The sequence below is a fragment of the Bubalus kerabau genome, chromosome 10, assembly GCF_029407905.1.
Source record: "Bubalus kerabau isolate K-KA32 ecotype Philippines breed swamp buffalo chromosome 10, PCC_UOA_SB_1v2, whole genome shotgun sequence".
NCBI classification, from domain to species: Eukaryota; Metazoa; Chordata; class Mammalia; order Artiodactyla; family Bovidae; genus Bubalus; species Bubalus kerabau.
Genome location: NC_073633.1, coordinates 85086802 through 85103802, shown reverse-complemented (window position 1 = coordinate 85103802; position 17001 = coordinate 85086802). Strand labels below are relative to the sequence as shown.

The following is a 17001-nucleotide window of genomic DNA, read 5'->3' as shown; positions in this document are numbered from 1 at the left end:
TTTTTGCTTTATGACAGTGAAAGGAAATCAAAGAATCATCTCCAATCACAGAACAGGAAGGGACCTCAAAAAAAATCATCATCTGACTCAGCTTCCTCTTGAAGGTTTTTTTTCCTTAAATAATTATACAATGCCTTGGGAGGCATTGTGATTTAATACGATCTAAGGGCACACCAAAGTATTTTATAAATTATTTTAGTAAGCCCCCTCGTGGAGCCTTTTATTATCTTAAATAATGAGAAAATGATTGAGAGTCTTTAGGCTACGGCAGCTTTTAAGACTTTAGATGTTGGTGAGTGGAAAAGGTAGAAATAGGACCCAGGCTGTGTTCTTCTGGCAAAAGAAAATATCCGTGCCCCTGCTTCGCATCTCAAATAACCAGAAACTCACTCTCCATGATTATATTATTCAGAAACACCCTGCCAGTTACATTCTCTTTTCTCTCACAGACAGAAAGAAGGGCACATTGGATAGGCTAATATAAGGGAAGAATTCTGATCTACAACATGTCTTCATGAAGGTTCCTTCAGGGGGAAAAAAAACCCCACCCAAATGGTGGAATTATGTAATACTACCCTTGTGTTATTTAGAAAATGGCAGGGGGATAAATACCATCCACTGTCTGTTCCTCGAGCACCTCCAATCAAGGGCTCTAGCCATTTAAAAACATGTTTCCTGGCTTCAGACTGGCTATAAATAAATTTAATAAGCATGAAAAAAAAATCACTGCATCATTTACATTTCTCTCTCAACTCCAGCTGACAAAAATCCAGTCCAGATGTTTGTTTTGCAAGAACAACAGCAAGATGGTGAACTTCAGTCTTGAGCATGAGAGTCCCAGAAGACGAGGATGTGTGTGTTTGAAGAGAAAGGGGCAGCCAGGCAGGCAGGGAGGGTGTGGACAAACCTGGTTTGATACTGATTTCACAGAAACATGGTAATGAATTTATTTTGTGTGTAAGAAATACAGTTTATTAGCCTTTCCCCTGTCTCATCACCCCTTTCAAAGCCACAGGGGCTTGGCTGGTGAAGCCTGAAATGGATGTTTCATAACCTTTGCTTTTAAATTAAACAAATGACCTCAGATTTTGGAGCAGTTGTTGACTCAGGGGAAAGTATGCCATTAAACGTGTGCCAGAAACAGATTTAATTGGTACAAGTCCCAAAAAGTGTTCGAAAGAGCACAGGCTTCCCGCATATAGATTTCAGGGGAATTACTCAAAGGCCGCACAGCTTTGTCAGAATTGGAGACGTGAAACAAGGCAGCTGAAAGACTCCGTATCAAAAGGGTAAATTCAATTCAAGAGATATTAATCTGATTACCTAAGCCAGGCCGTGAATCAGATATGCTCCATTGTGTGCCCATGTTCAACCTGGACGGCTGGAGGAGCCAATGGCTTCCTTTTCCCTGACATATAATTAAGTTTTAAGAGACGATCGAGTTACAGATACAACGTTTAAAGAAATATTTCATTCAGGAGTGGCATTTACAGTGCTTGCCTTTTGCAAGAGACATTGTTCACTGTACTTCCTTGAGCCACGCCAGAGAGTGTGGGGATCAGGGCCTAGGGGCTTGGTGTTTGCATTTCAGGCTACAATAAATGTTCTCTGTGCACCTGCCTGGAGGAAAAACCAGTCCAGCCGCCTCCTGAGACAAAAGGGCCCTGTATTAAGTGCTGAAAACCCAGACGTGAACTGACCCTGGCAAATTCCAGCTAGAAGAAAAAAGTCAGTATTTTCATCCAGTCCAAGAGAAGCTGTCACATAGGTTTCTGGATTTCCTTTCTCATCTCACAGAGTCTGAACAACAGTGACCTGTCAACAGAAGTCACCTCCTTTCTCATGAGTCTCCTTGCCTTTCTAGATTCCTTTCCTGATGGGGAAATCCATCACCTGGCACACCATAATATGTCCTCCAGTGATCAACACACACTCTCTTGCTCTCTCTCCACCAGACTCTTCCCACTGAAATCTCAGATTTGGGTCATTAAGGACATGCAAGTACATCCTCCCAAAGAGACAGCATTACTGACTTGCTTGTTTTTAAAGATTTCTCCAATACACACTTCCCACAAATTCAAGATACACTTAATGGCAAGAATATTTATCAGTAGGGCAGGCAACAGATCAAGGTCAGAGTTCCTCCATGCCCGTCCCGGTTCCCGAAGCCAGTTGGTCAAAGGCCATACTAGGCCACACAAACCAATTTTCGATGACTTCTCCTGGGAGAGCTATTCAGCTCAGGCTTGTTCTAATTTGTGTCTGGAATCAATCATGCTAGTCTCAGCTGATCTGTGCATTCTCATGAAGCAAAGAAATTTCTCACAAAATTTGAAACGCAACCAGATGAGGCATGGGCAGCTTTACCCCGGGTCACAGATGAATAAACTAAGAAGGGCAAGGTGATTACCTCAACTTGAGACTGTAGGTTGGTTACAAAACCAGAAAAGGATCCATGAACTGTAACCTCCTACTTCTCTCAGCCAACCCTGAGTAGAGGCTAAGATGAATTAAGTTGTGATTTTGATAACTTTAAAACTACCTAGGAAGGCATTGGGAGAGGGCAATGGTACCCCACTCCAGTACTCTTGCCTGGAAAATCCCATGGACGGAGGAGCCTGGTAGGCTGCAGTCCATGGGGTCGCTAAGAGTCGGACACGACTGAAGCGACTTAGCAGCAGCAGGAAGGCATTGGCTACAAACCATTTCTGAAAAATTTTGGTGATGAAGAGCTAAACTTTAAACGGTTAACAACTTTCTCAAAGTCACCCCAACAGCTTCTCCAAAATCTCCCTCAAGGGGGTGGGAAAACCAGATGATTGACACAAGGAAGCCAGGTTCGCTAACAGGACCATTCCAGCTGGATGAGCGTCATTGTTTGTGTCTGGAGCGCACACAGGAACCAAGCGCAGTTTACCTGATTTGGGGCTCATTAAACAGCTGGCCCAGAAAAACAGCCACCCACCACAGGTGCTAAGCTCCCCTGGCCAGCCTGGCAAGTTCTCAGAAAGTGTGGGGCTGATTTACAGCCTGCCACTTTGTGAGTGGGTCTAAGCCCATCTTGGAGATTGGCTATTGGCTGATATCCAGGGACCTACTTATACTGTGATTCAGGAAAGATTGATCAGGGAGTCCGTCTTTATGCCCTGATATCTCAAGATGGTGGCCCAAGCCACCACAAGATTATGCCACAAGATCATGATGGTTTCACCTTCCTTGAGTGTTTCTGACATAAAAGATGTGTCTCCCTCAACCTGGTAATTCACTAGCTGCTGGGCTGTAGTGTGACTTTAGCTGCTCCATGTATATGGGCCTCATATTCTGGCCTTTCCTTATATTCTTATCTTTTCCTGTCCTATCCATGGTAGTACAACACATACAGCCAGTTTGGATGTAAGGTTAGCTCATTACAGTAGGTAGGACTTCTAGGGTTCCAACCAGATAAAGCTGCCAAAAAATGAGAACTAGCCTTTATGTTCTAGAGGGCAGAGACCAAGCCTAACACTGTTCTTTTTAACCCTTGAACCTTCAGGAAGCATTTCTTATTATACATGTTCTGTTTTGAATGAATGAAAAGTTGACTAGACCAAAGCTCAATTTTGAGAAGTTAAGTGACTTGCTAGGGCTGGCCCTTGAACACAAGTCTCCTAATTCCAAATGCGGTGCTTTATCTACTGTTATAACACACTGTTTCTCTAACGTCCATTTGTAGAGAGGTTTCAGGGGGCAGACAATCTGTTACCACTCCCTTCCATGTCAGCCATAACGGATGGCCCACAGGTCTCCCATGGAACCCTGCCTCTTGTCCCATCACACGGGCTTTTATCTTGGCCAAGATCACCTTCCTCTTCTCTTTCTCCTCTAGGTAACAGCTACTGATCCTTCACAATCCAGCTCAAGTGTCTTCTCATGAAGAACCTTCACAGAGCACTCCCACCCCCAAATTAGGACTCTCATGTGCTTCCCCAGCAAAACCCTGATGCAAGAACCATTACAGCACACTTTGTATACATGTACATCATGATTCCCCAGCAACCTGACTATGAGCTTTCCAAAGAGCTGGGCCTTAGCTTCTGTCTCTGTATCCCTAAGCCGTCTGTCTAGCTCAGGACCCAGGAGAGTCCTGGTAAACACCCTTATTTGTAAATCAGAATAAACTACTTCACTCACTACTCTTGCGTGAATATGGGAGATTCCTTTTCCCAAAGCAGAACTGCTGGGCCCCTTTCCTCTCTGATGTTTTCCCTATGCTGCCTACTGTTATTCATTAATACAGTCAGAGCGGGCACATAGTTCAAGCTGACTGTACTTGGTAGGAATTTCAGAGCATACGTGATATCTCAGTGGTCACAGTGGCAGTCTCTTGCTTATTTTAGGTGAGTACTGATCCAAAACTTTAAATCATTCTTTGATTGTCCCTCTTGTAGCTGTAGATGTCTCAATCATTCATTGAATATTTATGGAGTAACTATAAGGACCAAGCACTCTTCCTGGCTCTGGAGATTCAGCAGTGAATGAAAGAGATAAGGAGGCCTCTTCTTAGGGAGCTTACATTCTAATGACCCTATGACAGGGTTCTCTTGCTGATTAACCTTAACTTGGGGCTATCATGTCAAAGGGCAAGCAATTTCCCTTAGTTCTAGTTGGGTCTCTGAAGGAGTAAGGAGGTTCTTCCTGCCTGGAAGAGCCTGACTTTGGGCTCTGCCAGCTACTTACTCACTGATGTTGGTTTCATGAGTTCTACATTTAGAGATTTCAATCCTCTGTTCTATCTCTGGTCTACATCTCTCTTAGAAGCATGTCCACCTTGTCACACAACTCAGAAGCAATTTATTTTAGTGCTTTTCCAGCCTCATTTATCTATACATTTTACAATGTTATGTTATTTTCAGGTGTACAGCAAAGTGATTCAGTTACATATACATATATATCTGTTTTTTCAGAGTCTTTTCCTTTATAGGTTATTACAAAATATTGAGTACAGCTCCCTGTGCTATACAGTTAAGGCCTTGTTGGTTATATATTTTATACACAGTTGTATGTCCATGTTAATCCCAAATCCCTAATTTATCCCTCTCCCCTTACATTACATTTAAAAGCAAAAAAGTTTGTCTCCTTACTGCTTCACCCACTAGGGTGTCATCCACCTTCTATAGCTGAAAGAAATACTTCTGAGAAACTTAGATTCTCTGAGCTTCTTTTATGGGCCTATTAGATAGAAAGATAGTGGAGAAAAATAAACATCAGAACCTAAAAAGGCCTCCATGTCTTCTACTAAAACGTAAGAAGCCCTCTTCAATGCACACACAAATTTCACTTCATCCTTCAGACCCTCTCTTAAAGGAAGGAGTAATTTTGTTCCAGCATATTGTAATGATGGAGAGGGTGTAACTGACAGGTACAGACTACTTCCTGCACGCATTTCAATCCGCCAGCTGCCATCTTGGCTTCTCTGCCTTGTCTTGTCTTAAGTAGGGGTAAATGATGGCTGGCCACAGGATAAACAGTCTGTGCTAACGTACCTGCCACATGTCCCTGAAGGGGAAGCAACTTCCACACAGGTAAGCTTAGCCACATATCTCCTCAGATAATAATTGTTTAGAGGAGGTAGTGAATTCTGAATAAACAGAAGAGACCTCTCTTTACCCTGAAGAGGTACTTTAGGGCTGACAGTGGGCATAAAGAAAATTAGATCAAAGAGGAGCCCAATCTGGAACTAGAAATAAAATGTTTTTGAATATTTAAAAAGAAAAACAGTATGTTGGATTTAACACATTGACTAGCAATAGGGATGTAATACTAAAACCTTGATCTAAAAGAAGATGATTTTGAGAATGAATATGATTGAAGGCCATTGACAAAGGTACACAGACTTCCGTGTTTACAAGCAAACTTAATAAAAATATCGGCTCCATTGGACACAGTTGTTTAACTAGATGCTATGGTTGGGGACTCCGTAGGTACTTCCAAAGGAATCTGCCCTTCACACATAACCCCTTATAAGAGGAAAATGCCCCTTATCCATGGACCCAACAGAAAGGATGGGTGTACTGGCTGAGTTCTTTACCATGTTATTTCTTGGCCATGGCTGATTGGACCAAAAGATAACCCAGCCACAGAATTAGCAGGTGTGAAAAGGTAAATTGGGCTGATCAGCTCATATGGTCCAAGGTCAGTGCCATGGAAAGATGAGACAGATAGGAGAAAAATGAAGACAGTGTCCCAAGTTTCAACCTTTCCAGTTTCCAAGAAATCTGACTGTAATTTGCCTTCTATTTGCACATAGCCATGAGAATGCCAACACATCCTTACAGAAGAACTTAGTGGATGAAAATTTAAGTTCTAAAGCCAGACTCTCTGAGTCGGAATCCCGGCTCTGCCAGTAATGGTGTCACTTTCCGAGGACCCCGTTCCTCCATCTAGAAAATGGATAATGATTACCATCTGCCTCAGAGGGTTGTTGTGAGTATTAAATGTGATTGTGGATGTACAATGCCAGGCACACAAAAACATGGTCCATGAATGGTAGCGACACTTATTAGTAGACCTGAGTTTTTTTTTAAGTAAACTTGAGTGGCTTTCTGTTTCTTGCTACCAAAAGAGCCCTGAAACAGTCTAGTAAATACTGTCTCCCAGACATGAGGCAAAGCCTGAAGAAAATTCCACTGGTGACCCAGTGAAAGCATGTGGCTGCCAGGAGTCTGATGGTACACCTTCTACATGCCTGTCTCCTCTCTTAGGGTATTGTCTCCTTCAGAGCTCAGATAGAGATGCTTTTGTCTTGGTATTTCTGTGCCTAACATGGATAAAAGACTCAATGCATAAAGAGTGTTTCTCAAAGTTCCCATCACTTCATGGCAAATAGATTTTTTATTCCCTGGGCTCCAAAATCACTGCAGACAGTGACTGGAGCCATGAAACTAAAAGACGCTTGCTCCTTGGAAAGAAACCTACAAAGCAGACTATCGGACGTTTGCCGATAAAGGTCCATATAGTCAAAGCTATGGTTTATCCAGTAGTCATGTATAGATGTGAGAGCTGGACCATAAAGAAGGCTGAGTGCTGAAGAATTGATGCTTTTGAACTGTGGTGCTAGAGGAGACTCTTGAAAGTCCCTTGGACTGCAAGGAGATCAAACCAGTCCATCCTAAAGGAAAGCAACCTGAATATTCATTTGGAAGGACTGATGCTGAAGCTGAATCTCTAATCCTTTGGCCACCTGATGCAAAGAGCTGACTCACTGGAAAAGACCCTGATGCTGGGAAAGATAGAAGGTGGGAGGAGAAGGGGACGACAGAGGATGAGATGGTTAGATAGCATCACAGACTCAATGGATATGAGTTTGAGCAAACTCTAGGAGATAGTGAAGGACCAGGAAACTTGGGGAGCTGCAGTCCATGGGGTTGTAAAGAGCCAGACACGACTGAGCAAGTGAATAACAACAATAACAAAGTGAGGTTCCTAGAACAGCAGTATTAACAACTCCTGAAAATTTGCTAGAATTACAAATTCCCTGGCCCCTCCCAAGACTGACTGAAACTTTGAGAGTGGGAGCTCGGTGGTGTGTGTATTAATAACCCTCTCAGCATGATTTTAACGCACACTAAAGTTTGAGACCCACTGGAATGAGGGTTCTGTTGGGGAAACACCACTTCTTATCCTTGACTGAAGTCCTATTCTATCTGGGAATCATCCATCTTTGACCTCATGGCTTAGGAAGGGATACACAAGAAACTACAAAAGAGGATGGAGAAGCATTCCCAGCCAGTCAAATAAGTCTCATCAATCATGATGATCAGGGAAATGACATGTTGCCAATGGATCATCCTCTCATTCTTCTCACAGAGGCCTCAGGAAACTCCCCATCATGGCATGCCAGATGTCCATGATCTGCACTGTCTCATCCCTTGCCTTCCTCTGTGTGCCCCCTGCACTCCCAGTCATAAGGAATGATTCTTATCTTCTTCAGATGGCCATGCTCTTGCCATTGTAGCTTTGGTAATGATCTATCCTCCATCTAGAACATCATTCTTTCGTCTCTGTATCCTTACACTAAGTATAGCTCCTGGTGCATAATGGGTGTCCCATTTCCCTAAATATTTGATGAGTTCATTGTTTCCTTACTTCCAATCTCCCCATCCCTAAGCCATCTAACACATCTCATCTAGAGAATCCACAGAGTACATATTATGATAATTTTATCATAAAACCTTAATTCAGTCTGGCATTTGAAGTCTGGCCCCAATCTACTTCCAAATTCATTGCACATGACCTCCTATGTCTAGCCTAAAGCCCCAGGCAAATGCCCCCTTCCCAACATATGCTACATTTCCCTGCAACAGAGATGCTGTATTTACTGAGTACCCTCCAGGAGCTAGGGGTTACAGGAGTGATCAAGACAAAGTCCCTGCCCTTGAGAAGATTATACAAAAGCAAGGAGGCAGTCCATAAACCCATAAACAAATAAACTTATAAGGTCAGGTAGTGATAAGGGCAATGAAGAAAATAAAGCAGGCTTAGGGGATTAGAGAAGGTTGGGATGGGGGTAGAGGTTTCATCTAAGACAGAGATGCAGGAAGACCTCTCTGGGAAGATGACACTTGAGTGAGACTGAAGGTAGTGAGGCAACAGGCAAAGAGAAGCTCTGGACAAGTGCCCCAGTCAATGGGAAGAGCAAGTGCAAAAGGCCAGAGACAGAAAGCCCAGAGTCTAAGGAACAAGGAAGTGGGCTATACAGCTAGAGCAGGTTTGGAAAAGGGGAGACTGATAGGAAAAAGGGCAGGCAAGGCCTATTTTGAACTTAATGCCTTAGTTTTCAGCTTTTCCTGATCTTTTCTGTGCCTCTTGAAATCTTATCCGTCCTTCGAGGCCTATCTCTTCTACCTTCTTCCCTGGACCCTTCAGCTCTCCCTCTACTGAAAGAGATGTTCCTTTCTTCCTAAATCCTGGAGACTTTGTTTCATACCCTACTTGTCCAAAGCACTGCACACATTCTACCCAAATACTGTTCTTTAGAATGACTCTCAAACTGTGCCACAAATATCTTGAGGACAGGGACCAAATCTTGTGCACTTCTGGCTTGTAACATGAATATAGTAAATATAGTGCATAAAGTATGGGCTCCACACTCATGAAATCATAAGGTTCTAAGTCACTGAAAGGTCTCCTCACCTAGCCAAAAAGGTGTTTTTTTAAAATTTTTTGGAGGGACCAAGGCTCTAAAACTATGCTAATATATGCAGGAATGCAGCTAATGCCCAGGAAAAGTCAGTCTGACTGAATGAAATACTGTTTAATCCAACTGATATTTATCAACTGGCTTATCAGAAAAAGAAAGAAAAGCAAAGCCGTTAGAGATCCTAACCTAGGGCACAGCTGAGCTGGACTGTGTATTCTGGGGCCAGACCACCTTACCAGACCTTGTTACAATCCTTTCCAAATCCTAGTAAACACCACCAATGCATTCTAAATGTTTTTCATGCCACATAACAGCACAGACTAAGTTATCCCCCGGCACCACTCCTAGAAACCAACCATACTTTTCTTAAGATTGCTGACCTAGACGCATCTCATCTTTGGTATAGAACTCTTTTCAATGATGGTAAACGAGGATCTCTTCTCAGAGAATCCTTCTAATCTGTAGCCCTCCAGGATCACACCTCTTCTTGACATCCCATTCTCTGGGTCTTCAGCCCCTCTGTCTCTGTAGTTGAAGCAACTGGCAAAACTGGCTTTGGTGTTCTCGTCCCTTCTGCCTTCATGACACTGAAGGAACATGTGTAGATCTGGGAAATGAGCCCGTAAATCCTAAATAGTGAAGAGGTCTGAGGGTGAGGGGAAAAGACTTTCACAACATTTAACCCTGCTCTCCCATGAACCACCTCAAAGACTTCTTCCCTAAGAAAACTTTCAGCTCTCATCTCATTTGATCTTAACGTACCTCCTGCCTCAAACACGTCTCTCTGGCAACTCTCTAGCAAAACAGAGCTCCTGATCAAGAAGCGCTTCCTGGGGGTTGACTTCACTGTTCCATTTGATCCCTCGGCTATGGTTGTATTGCCCCTGGCCTCGCTGCTGAAAAATCCTCAACAAGTTCCTCTCCCTTGTGAGACTGACAGCTTTTCAGATGTTTGTAGGCTGTTCCCAGTCCCCTCTCAACTCTGGCAGCCCCCACCTCACATAACATTTAGGTTTCCTTTTAGTTAAATACTACAGGGTTTGGGTAGTGTTTCAATCTTCTAAGTTTTCTCTATAAATTAGACCTTTCATAGCACCTGAATCATTGCTAGAAGTGGTATATACCCAGCTAAGGACTCTGGATGTTTGACTACTAGGGGAAGCATAGCAGAGGTAGGTGTATGTCCCCTTGTAACCAAAAGCTTGTGAAGTTGTGTGTGTTGATCCACGTCTGGGGCTTTGGAATCAAAAATGGAAAGGCCACTAAGAGACATACGTTTTTGCCCCAAACTCTCTCCTAAGCGGCAGCAGTGTGCGAACCTAGGACCCAGGAGAGGAGCTCTGGCTTTGGTTCTGGCACCATCACCTCTCATTTGCTGTGGGGCCTTTGGGCAACACCCTTCTCGCCTTCATGCATCACTTGCTTGAGACAGATCAAATGATTCATCACATTAAGACATTTTAAAATACTATGGAAATGCTAATGTTCACATGTTGATCGTCCTTGTTAATATTAACCTTGCAGTCACATGGCGACACTTCATGTTTTCAAAGTGCTAATTATAACCAACCTGCACCATGACCCCGAGAAGTGGATTTTTAAAGCTGCTTCAGTCCACACTCATTTTGCCCAGGGTCCTATCTAAATGAACAATGAGTTTGGGGTTGGACTGTGCAGAGCCTTGGAGCCAAAGCGTGGACAGAGTCCTGCTAACTTGACCAATCCACCCCAAAGTTTGTGGTTAATGGATTACAAATTTGGGTAATACTGGACAATAAATTACTACTATAATAATAAAGCTGAAAGTACACACAATTTAAGCAGAAACACCAGTGTTTTTTATCGGAAATGGAAGAAACCATTGATCATAGCAACTGTCTGAGATTAGCAGGGAGCCACATTTTCAAACATCCTGCAGTAAATCCAGAGCAGATCCAGCTGGAAAGCAAGAGTGGAAATAAAACTTGAAAATTCATACCATGCTTTGAAGTCTGCCTCTTTCACAACCACGAGTCCCTGATTTGTCCCAACCACTCCGAGCTGTTCTCGCGTGTTGAATTTATTTTAAAAGAGACACAAGACACACACTTGCATATAATCTATCAAATGGACTCCAGCTTTTTGCAAGGATGGTTTGCTAGGGAATATGAATCCCAAAATATTTCTCGTGCACATGGAATCAGCCATCAATTCAATTGGAATAGAAAGGCTTCCAATACTAAAACTAGAAATCATTTTTAGTCCTAGTAAATAATACTTTTTCTCTTGTGTTCTTTCCTTGACCCAGCCAGATACTTTAAATTTTTAGTTTTTAAGGCTATTATCTACCAAAACTATTACTACAGATAAGAGGATATTAACGTGCCACCCTAGGCTCCTGACATGGACATGTCACCACACTGGAGTGAATGCTATCCCAAAACATTATCAAAGGGAGGAAAGCCAATGATCTAAGTTGAAGAGAGCTTCAGTCTTGCAGAGGGTCCACAGTCACCATACATCAATCTCAACTACCAACTCTGCCTGGATAGACAGGGACTCAGGAAGCCCTTCTGCTCAAATTCCAGGTGACTTCAGAATAGGACATAGATGGTGTTTTAGGCCAGCTGGACTGTTAGAGCCTCTCTCCACTGATCAATAGAGGCAAAAAGGATGTTCTCTGTGAAATCCCATCATCCTTAACACCTTCAATGACCTCCAGGAAGAAACATCAAGGGCATCTAAGAAATATATCCTTGGCCACGGAACAGTGACCATAATCTAGTGAGTAACCAGACACTGAACTTCGTAATAACCTACACGCTTGAGTTTCCACCAGCAGAAAAAAACACCGAAGAAGAAAATACTTTGACTCACAGTGCCTGGTCAAGAACAATGTAGATCATAAAGTCAAAAATCCTGATTTCTGCCCTTGGGTTCACAATAGAACTTTGGTCAGTTTGCATAAGCCTCGACCAGTCCATTCTCCCACTTAAAGGAGAGAACGTTTGTGAAAGGCAGTCTGAAAACTGACAAGCACATGTACACACATGGGGAGTTATTTTAACTAAATAGGGAAAATTCACTTTGCCTTCTAATGCCTTCTCAGCGCACACAGCTTATGAGCAGAAGCAATGTCTGGAGAGTTCTCTGGGGGTCACTTCTCCCTTCGTCGCTTACCCCTGCTTGGGAACTGGATAATTTACCTGGGGAATGAATCCTTGAAGGGAATCAGACCATGGACCCTAGCAGTGAATGTGGATCTACATAATCCAAGCATAAATTTAATAATAAAAAAAAAAAAACACCCCAGCAACACAAAAACAAAGAACTCTCAACTTTACAAACACTGGGAGGGCAACAGCTGGTCAGCCGAGATTAAAGGAGCGTGAGAGAACACCTCCCATCTCCTGCCTTCTCCTCCCCCATCGAGGTCCCTGCAGCCAGCCAGGGCTCCCTTTTACAGCCCTGTGCAGATGACCTTGTTCCAGCTAAGATAGGAGCTCTTTTGATCTCAGCAGGGGGAAGCTCTGGGCCTGCAGCTGGCAGATATTAATAGTACAGGATCTGCTGGTGTGGAAGAGATCTCTCAGTTGGGCCAGGTCACTCATATTCCCTGCTCTGCGTCAGAGCAGAAGGGACTTCATCTCTGCACATCAGCCCCTGCTGGGTACTTCTCTCGGGTCAACTCGGATCATTTTCTCACTGGCTGCTCTCTGCTGCTTGTTCTCACCCTACAACTGTTTTCAAGGGAGCGCTGTTTTAAGCTGTGCCCTCTGCTCTGCAGCTGAAATCCATTACAGGATAGGGTAAACCGTGGACTCAGCCGATTGCAGTGTGCTCCTCACTCTCACCAGCTTGCACACTTCTTGTGTACACGTTTGCGTGGGAGAGAGGCAGCAAGAGCAAGGGACAGACAAACCCAGAAATGTTTACAGGGAAAGAGACAGCAGGATGGGGAGAGGGAGCTGTTAGAGGTATGCCAATGGATCAGCGCTAAGATTTCCAAAGATCCGCCCCGTTATGCTTAATCTAGGACGACAAGGTCACTCTTCCCACCCTGTAAATCAGAATTTTAAAACCCCATCAATGAGTGAAAGCTCCTGACCTTCAGACCCACATCACAATCTAATAATGTTAAAACCAGAAAAGACTTCAGCCATCTTATATTCATCCAGTCTGTCATTTAACAGAAAAAAACTGAGGCCCAAAGTAATTAAAAGAGCTGTTCAAGCTTACAGAGATAATAGCACAAGGGCAAAGCCGATACAATGAATGCTTACAACAGCAACAATGCGATTTATACATTTTAATCATAATAGCAACATTAATAAACACTGTGATATAGTTGAATAGGTATAAATATTCTAAGAAATTTATTATTTTTTTCATTCACTGGTAAAGAACTTCAGAAAAAAAAATTCCATAGACTCTTTATCTGCTTTGCTATGCAAGGAAAAGACCAAAAACATCAATTGCTTCCATTCTCCCTTGGGTTTCACATTAAGAAAAAGTTGTCTCGGAACGAGCTGGTAACTGTCCCTTTGCCATGAACATGACTTTACCATTTTCTTAAAGCGGTTGCACTGGAGCCCCAAAGCAATTTCCTTTGTATCTGTTTTGCTCCTCCTCTTTGCTTGAGATAAACCAGGAAGCCAGGACAAGGAGAAGTACTCTTGCTTATTGGTTTTCAAATGAGGAAACAAGATATTCTCTTGTGGTCTCCTCCTAGGAACTGAATAAATGTGTGTCTGTGTGTAATTATTATAATAACAATTTTTAGTCACATTCATAGGTGATTCCCATGGTTAACCGTTGTTACAAAGCATTTACTATGGTATTGGTTCAGCATTTATTTACTGCCTACTCTGTGCCTAGACGGTCTTCCCAGGTGGTACAATGGTAAACAAAACACCTGCCAATGCAGGAGACGCAAGAGATTCAGGTTCAATCCCTGGGTTGGGAAGATCCCCTGGAGACGGAAATGGCAACCCACTCTAGTATTCTTGCCTGGAAAATTCCATGGACACAGGGGCCTACTGGGCTACAGTCCATGGGTTCGCAAAGAGTTGGACACAACTGAGCAACTGAGTGCACACACACACACACATGTGCACACACACACACACACACATACACACACACTGTGGTTAAAACCTTGCTGGTCACTCAGCAAAGTTTTTAATCCACAACATGGATAAAAAAACAATACAAGAAAGCCTGTGTCCTTAAAATATCTGCCAATTCGGTAGGGAAACCATGAAAAGTTAAATTATTTTTAAAGATCTTTTAAAGATCTATCTTAGTGACCAGGTAGAAGGACCACAGAGGAGGAAGAGAGAGTGAGACCAAGGCAGCCTGGAACAGGCAAGGAGGTTTTGTGGAAGAGGCGGTCTTTAAACAAACCTCACCTCGAAGGAGTGGGAGGATTTGGGAGGAAAAGAAGAGGTAGAAGTAAAAAGGGGGATGGTGTTCTAGAAGGGCAAGCTGTCTGTGCAGAGCACAAAGGCAGGGGTCGGGAGAGTTGGCAGAAGGGCGCACACATGCTGGAGGAGCTTCCCAGAGGCTGAATATGAAGGAAAGGCTAGACCACCAAGAATTAAGAAGTATCAACCTAACCTAGGATATTTTTGGGGAAACTGATCCATATGAAAGGAAAGAAAAAAACCTGATTTTCAGTATGTGTTGATTTCCATGGTGTAAATACTTCCACCCTGGTTGATTGAAAGCTAACAAGCCACAAATTCCTGAATATTTTAAAATCAGCTTGTTGATTTTTGCCCATTCTCAGGAAATGGGCTAAAATAATTTCAAGATTCAAGAGTAGGAGAATGACACAATAAAAGGAAGCCAGAAATGGGGAAGTGGGTGATGTGGTAGAGGCTGGAAATGGGAAGGTCATTATGGAATTTATTAAAATAATCCAATTGTGAGTTTTTAGTAAGTCAGAGTATTGCTCACAATATAACTCATAAGAGGGGACAGGTATGTTTGGAAAGAAAAAATCAAGTAGACTTGATGATGAAAGAAGTATATGGAAAGAAGGATGATAGGTGGTGATTCAGCTTTTTAGCCCAGGTGATGGGAGAATGAAAGGCATCACCAAGTGTGGAAATAGGGTACACAGAACATTTTACGCTTTTTAGAAGTAATTCATTTTCATCCTGCAAAACACCACCAAGAAGCAGGGATGTAGTCCTTGCCATTTGGGGGACCGTAAACCAAGGCCAATCCATGGAAAACCACCTGGGCAGTTAGGAGCCCTAGAGGTCCCATATATTCCATCATGAATAATTCTCAGAAAATGGAAAGTGCAGAGGGGCCTGGAACAGCTATGTTCATCCACCCAGGCCCACAGCTTTTTACCCTAAAAGAAATCAGAAGGCAGCTAGCAGAACTCAGAAATGTCAAGTAAGAACTTTCAATAAAACTAGAAACCACCCACTGGCTCAGTGGTGTAATTCCCCTAGCTACGTAAACCAGAGCCAGTCTGACCTTTGCTACCATGGGAGGGTGGATAAAATTTGCAGATTTACCTACATGGAGAGTTTTTTCTTAATCTTTCTGTAAAACTGATTGGGAATGCCGCATCTCTAGTACATGATACTAGTGCATACATTTAGATAGCCCCAAAGGACCCAGTTTAAAAAAAAAGGTTAAATTGCTGTGGGACCAGGGGTAAAGCCAACATTGGAGCATCAGTCTCAAAAACAAAGTCATTGAGCAGTTTACCAGCTTTTGTACTAAGGACCCAAAAGAAACTATAGAGGAGGCCTTAGGTGGTGGTGAAGATGCCTGCGAAGATGCTTCACTCAAGTGAAAAAGGAAGTTCACTTGTAGAGACAGAACAAGCTAGAGACAGAATAAGAGATTCTACAAATATAAGGAATCAGAGGCCAGGAAAGGTGGCCAAGACTCCATCGCCCGCCTCCGGCTTGATTCACTGGCCAGCACCTATTAGCTCTGTCTCAGTTCTCAGCAGGAGGCAGAGAGGTGGTGGCGGGGCTGGATGTCAGTGTCAAGTTTCAGCCCCTCTAGGACAGATCCCTTACCTTCAGACAGGGACAAATCATCAGCTGGAGACACCAGGTCTGCCTGAGAAGCTAGGGCTCCGCTCAGATGGGTTGTAATCTGATTCGTCAAGATAACCTGTGAACAGACAAGGAGAAGGTGGAGGGAAGGGAGAAGAGAGAAGACCAAATTAATTATTAGAGCTATCAAAAGGCAGACTGTGGTTTAGGGGAAGACTGCTAAGTACACAGGTAGGAAAACCCCAGCTCTGACTTTCATCAATTTTATCTTGAGGCCAGAATATCTGGCCAAGTCTCCAGGTCATTCAAATCATAGAAAACCCAGGAAACAGACTAACTTTTTTTTTTTCCAGCTTAAACTATTTATCAATTCTTTCTAAATGCTGAGCAAATTGGGACAGAGAAGTATTGTCATATCAGCTGAATAATATTAACACAAGGCCAACCAGAGAATGAAAATGCACATGTACACATTTTATCATTTTTAAGATTATATCCACAACATACAATATCACAGTGCTGAAGAGAAGCAATGATTTAACATCTGAATGCCTGGGGCTTCTTCCCTTGTCAACGTGAAAATCAGAATTTTCTTTCCAAATCTGTGAAATTGGAATAAAACTCATCTCTAAAGGACTAGCACTCTTCTTCTTTTAAACAAGTTGAATTCTAACAAAAGAAATTGGAAGTCTCACTACGTATTTAAAACACAAATGAATAGAATCTGACCTATACAAAATAAAGTTCATAACATTTAAAATTCCTAGAAAGAACTCTAAAATTACTTAATTCACATGGTTTATTTCCACACAA

The 17001-nt window shown here is 42.8% G+C and overlaps 1 protein-coding gene across 11 annotated transcripts in view; it reads right to left on the bottom strand.

Moving 5' to 3' along the window:
- RAD51B (RAD51 paralog B) overlaps positions 1–17001 on the bottom strand; it is a 618412-nt gene that overhangs the window by 151840 nt on the left and 449571 nt on the right. For 7 of the 11 annotated variants that reach the window (XR_008699624.1, XR_008699625.1, XR_008699626.1 and 4 more), the window contains one exon: positions 16210–16306. Coding sequence is in view for 8 of the 11 variants with exons in the window: in XM_055538417.1 (XP_055394392.1) it covers positions 16210–16306 (97 nt within the window). In the remaining 3 variants the exon portion in view is untranslated. Of the gene's footprint in view, positions 1–12967; positions 13893–16209; positions 16307–17001 lie in introns of those variants that run through there. The other 4 variants (XM_055538413.1, XM_055538419.1, XM_055538418.1 and 1 more) reach the window with 3 other exon arrangements.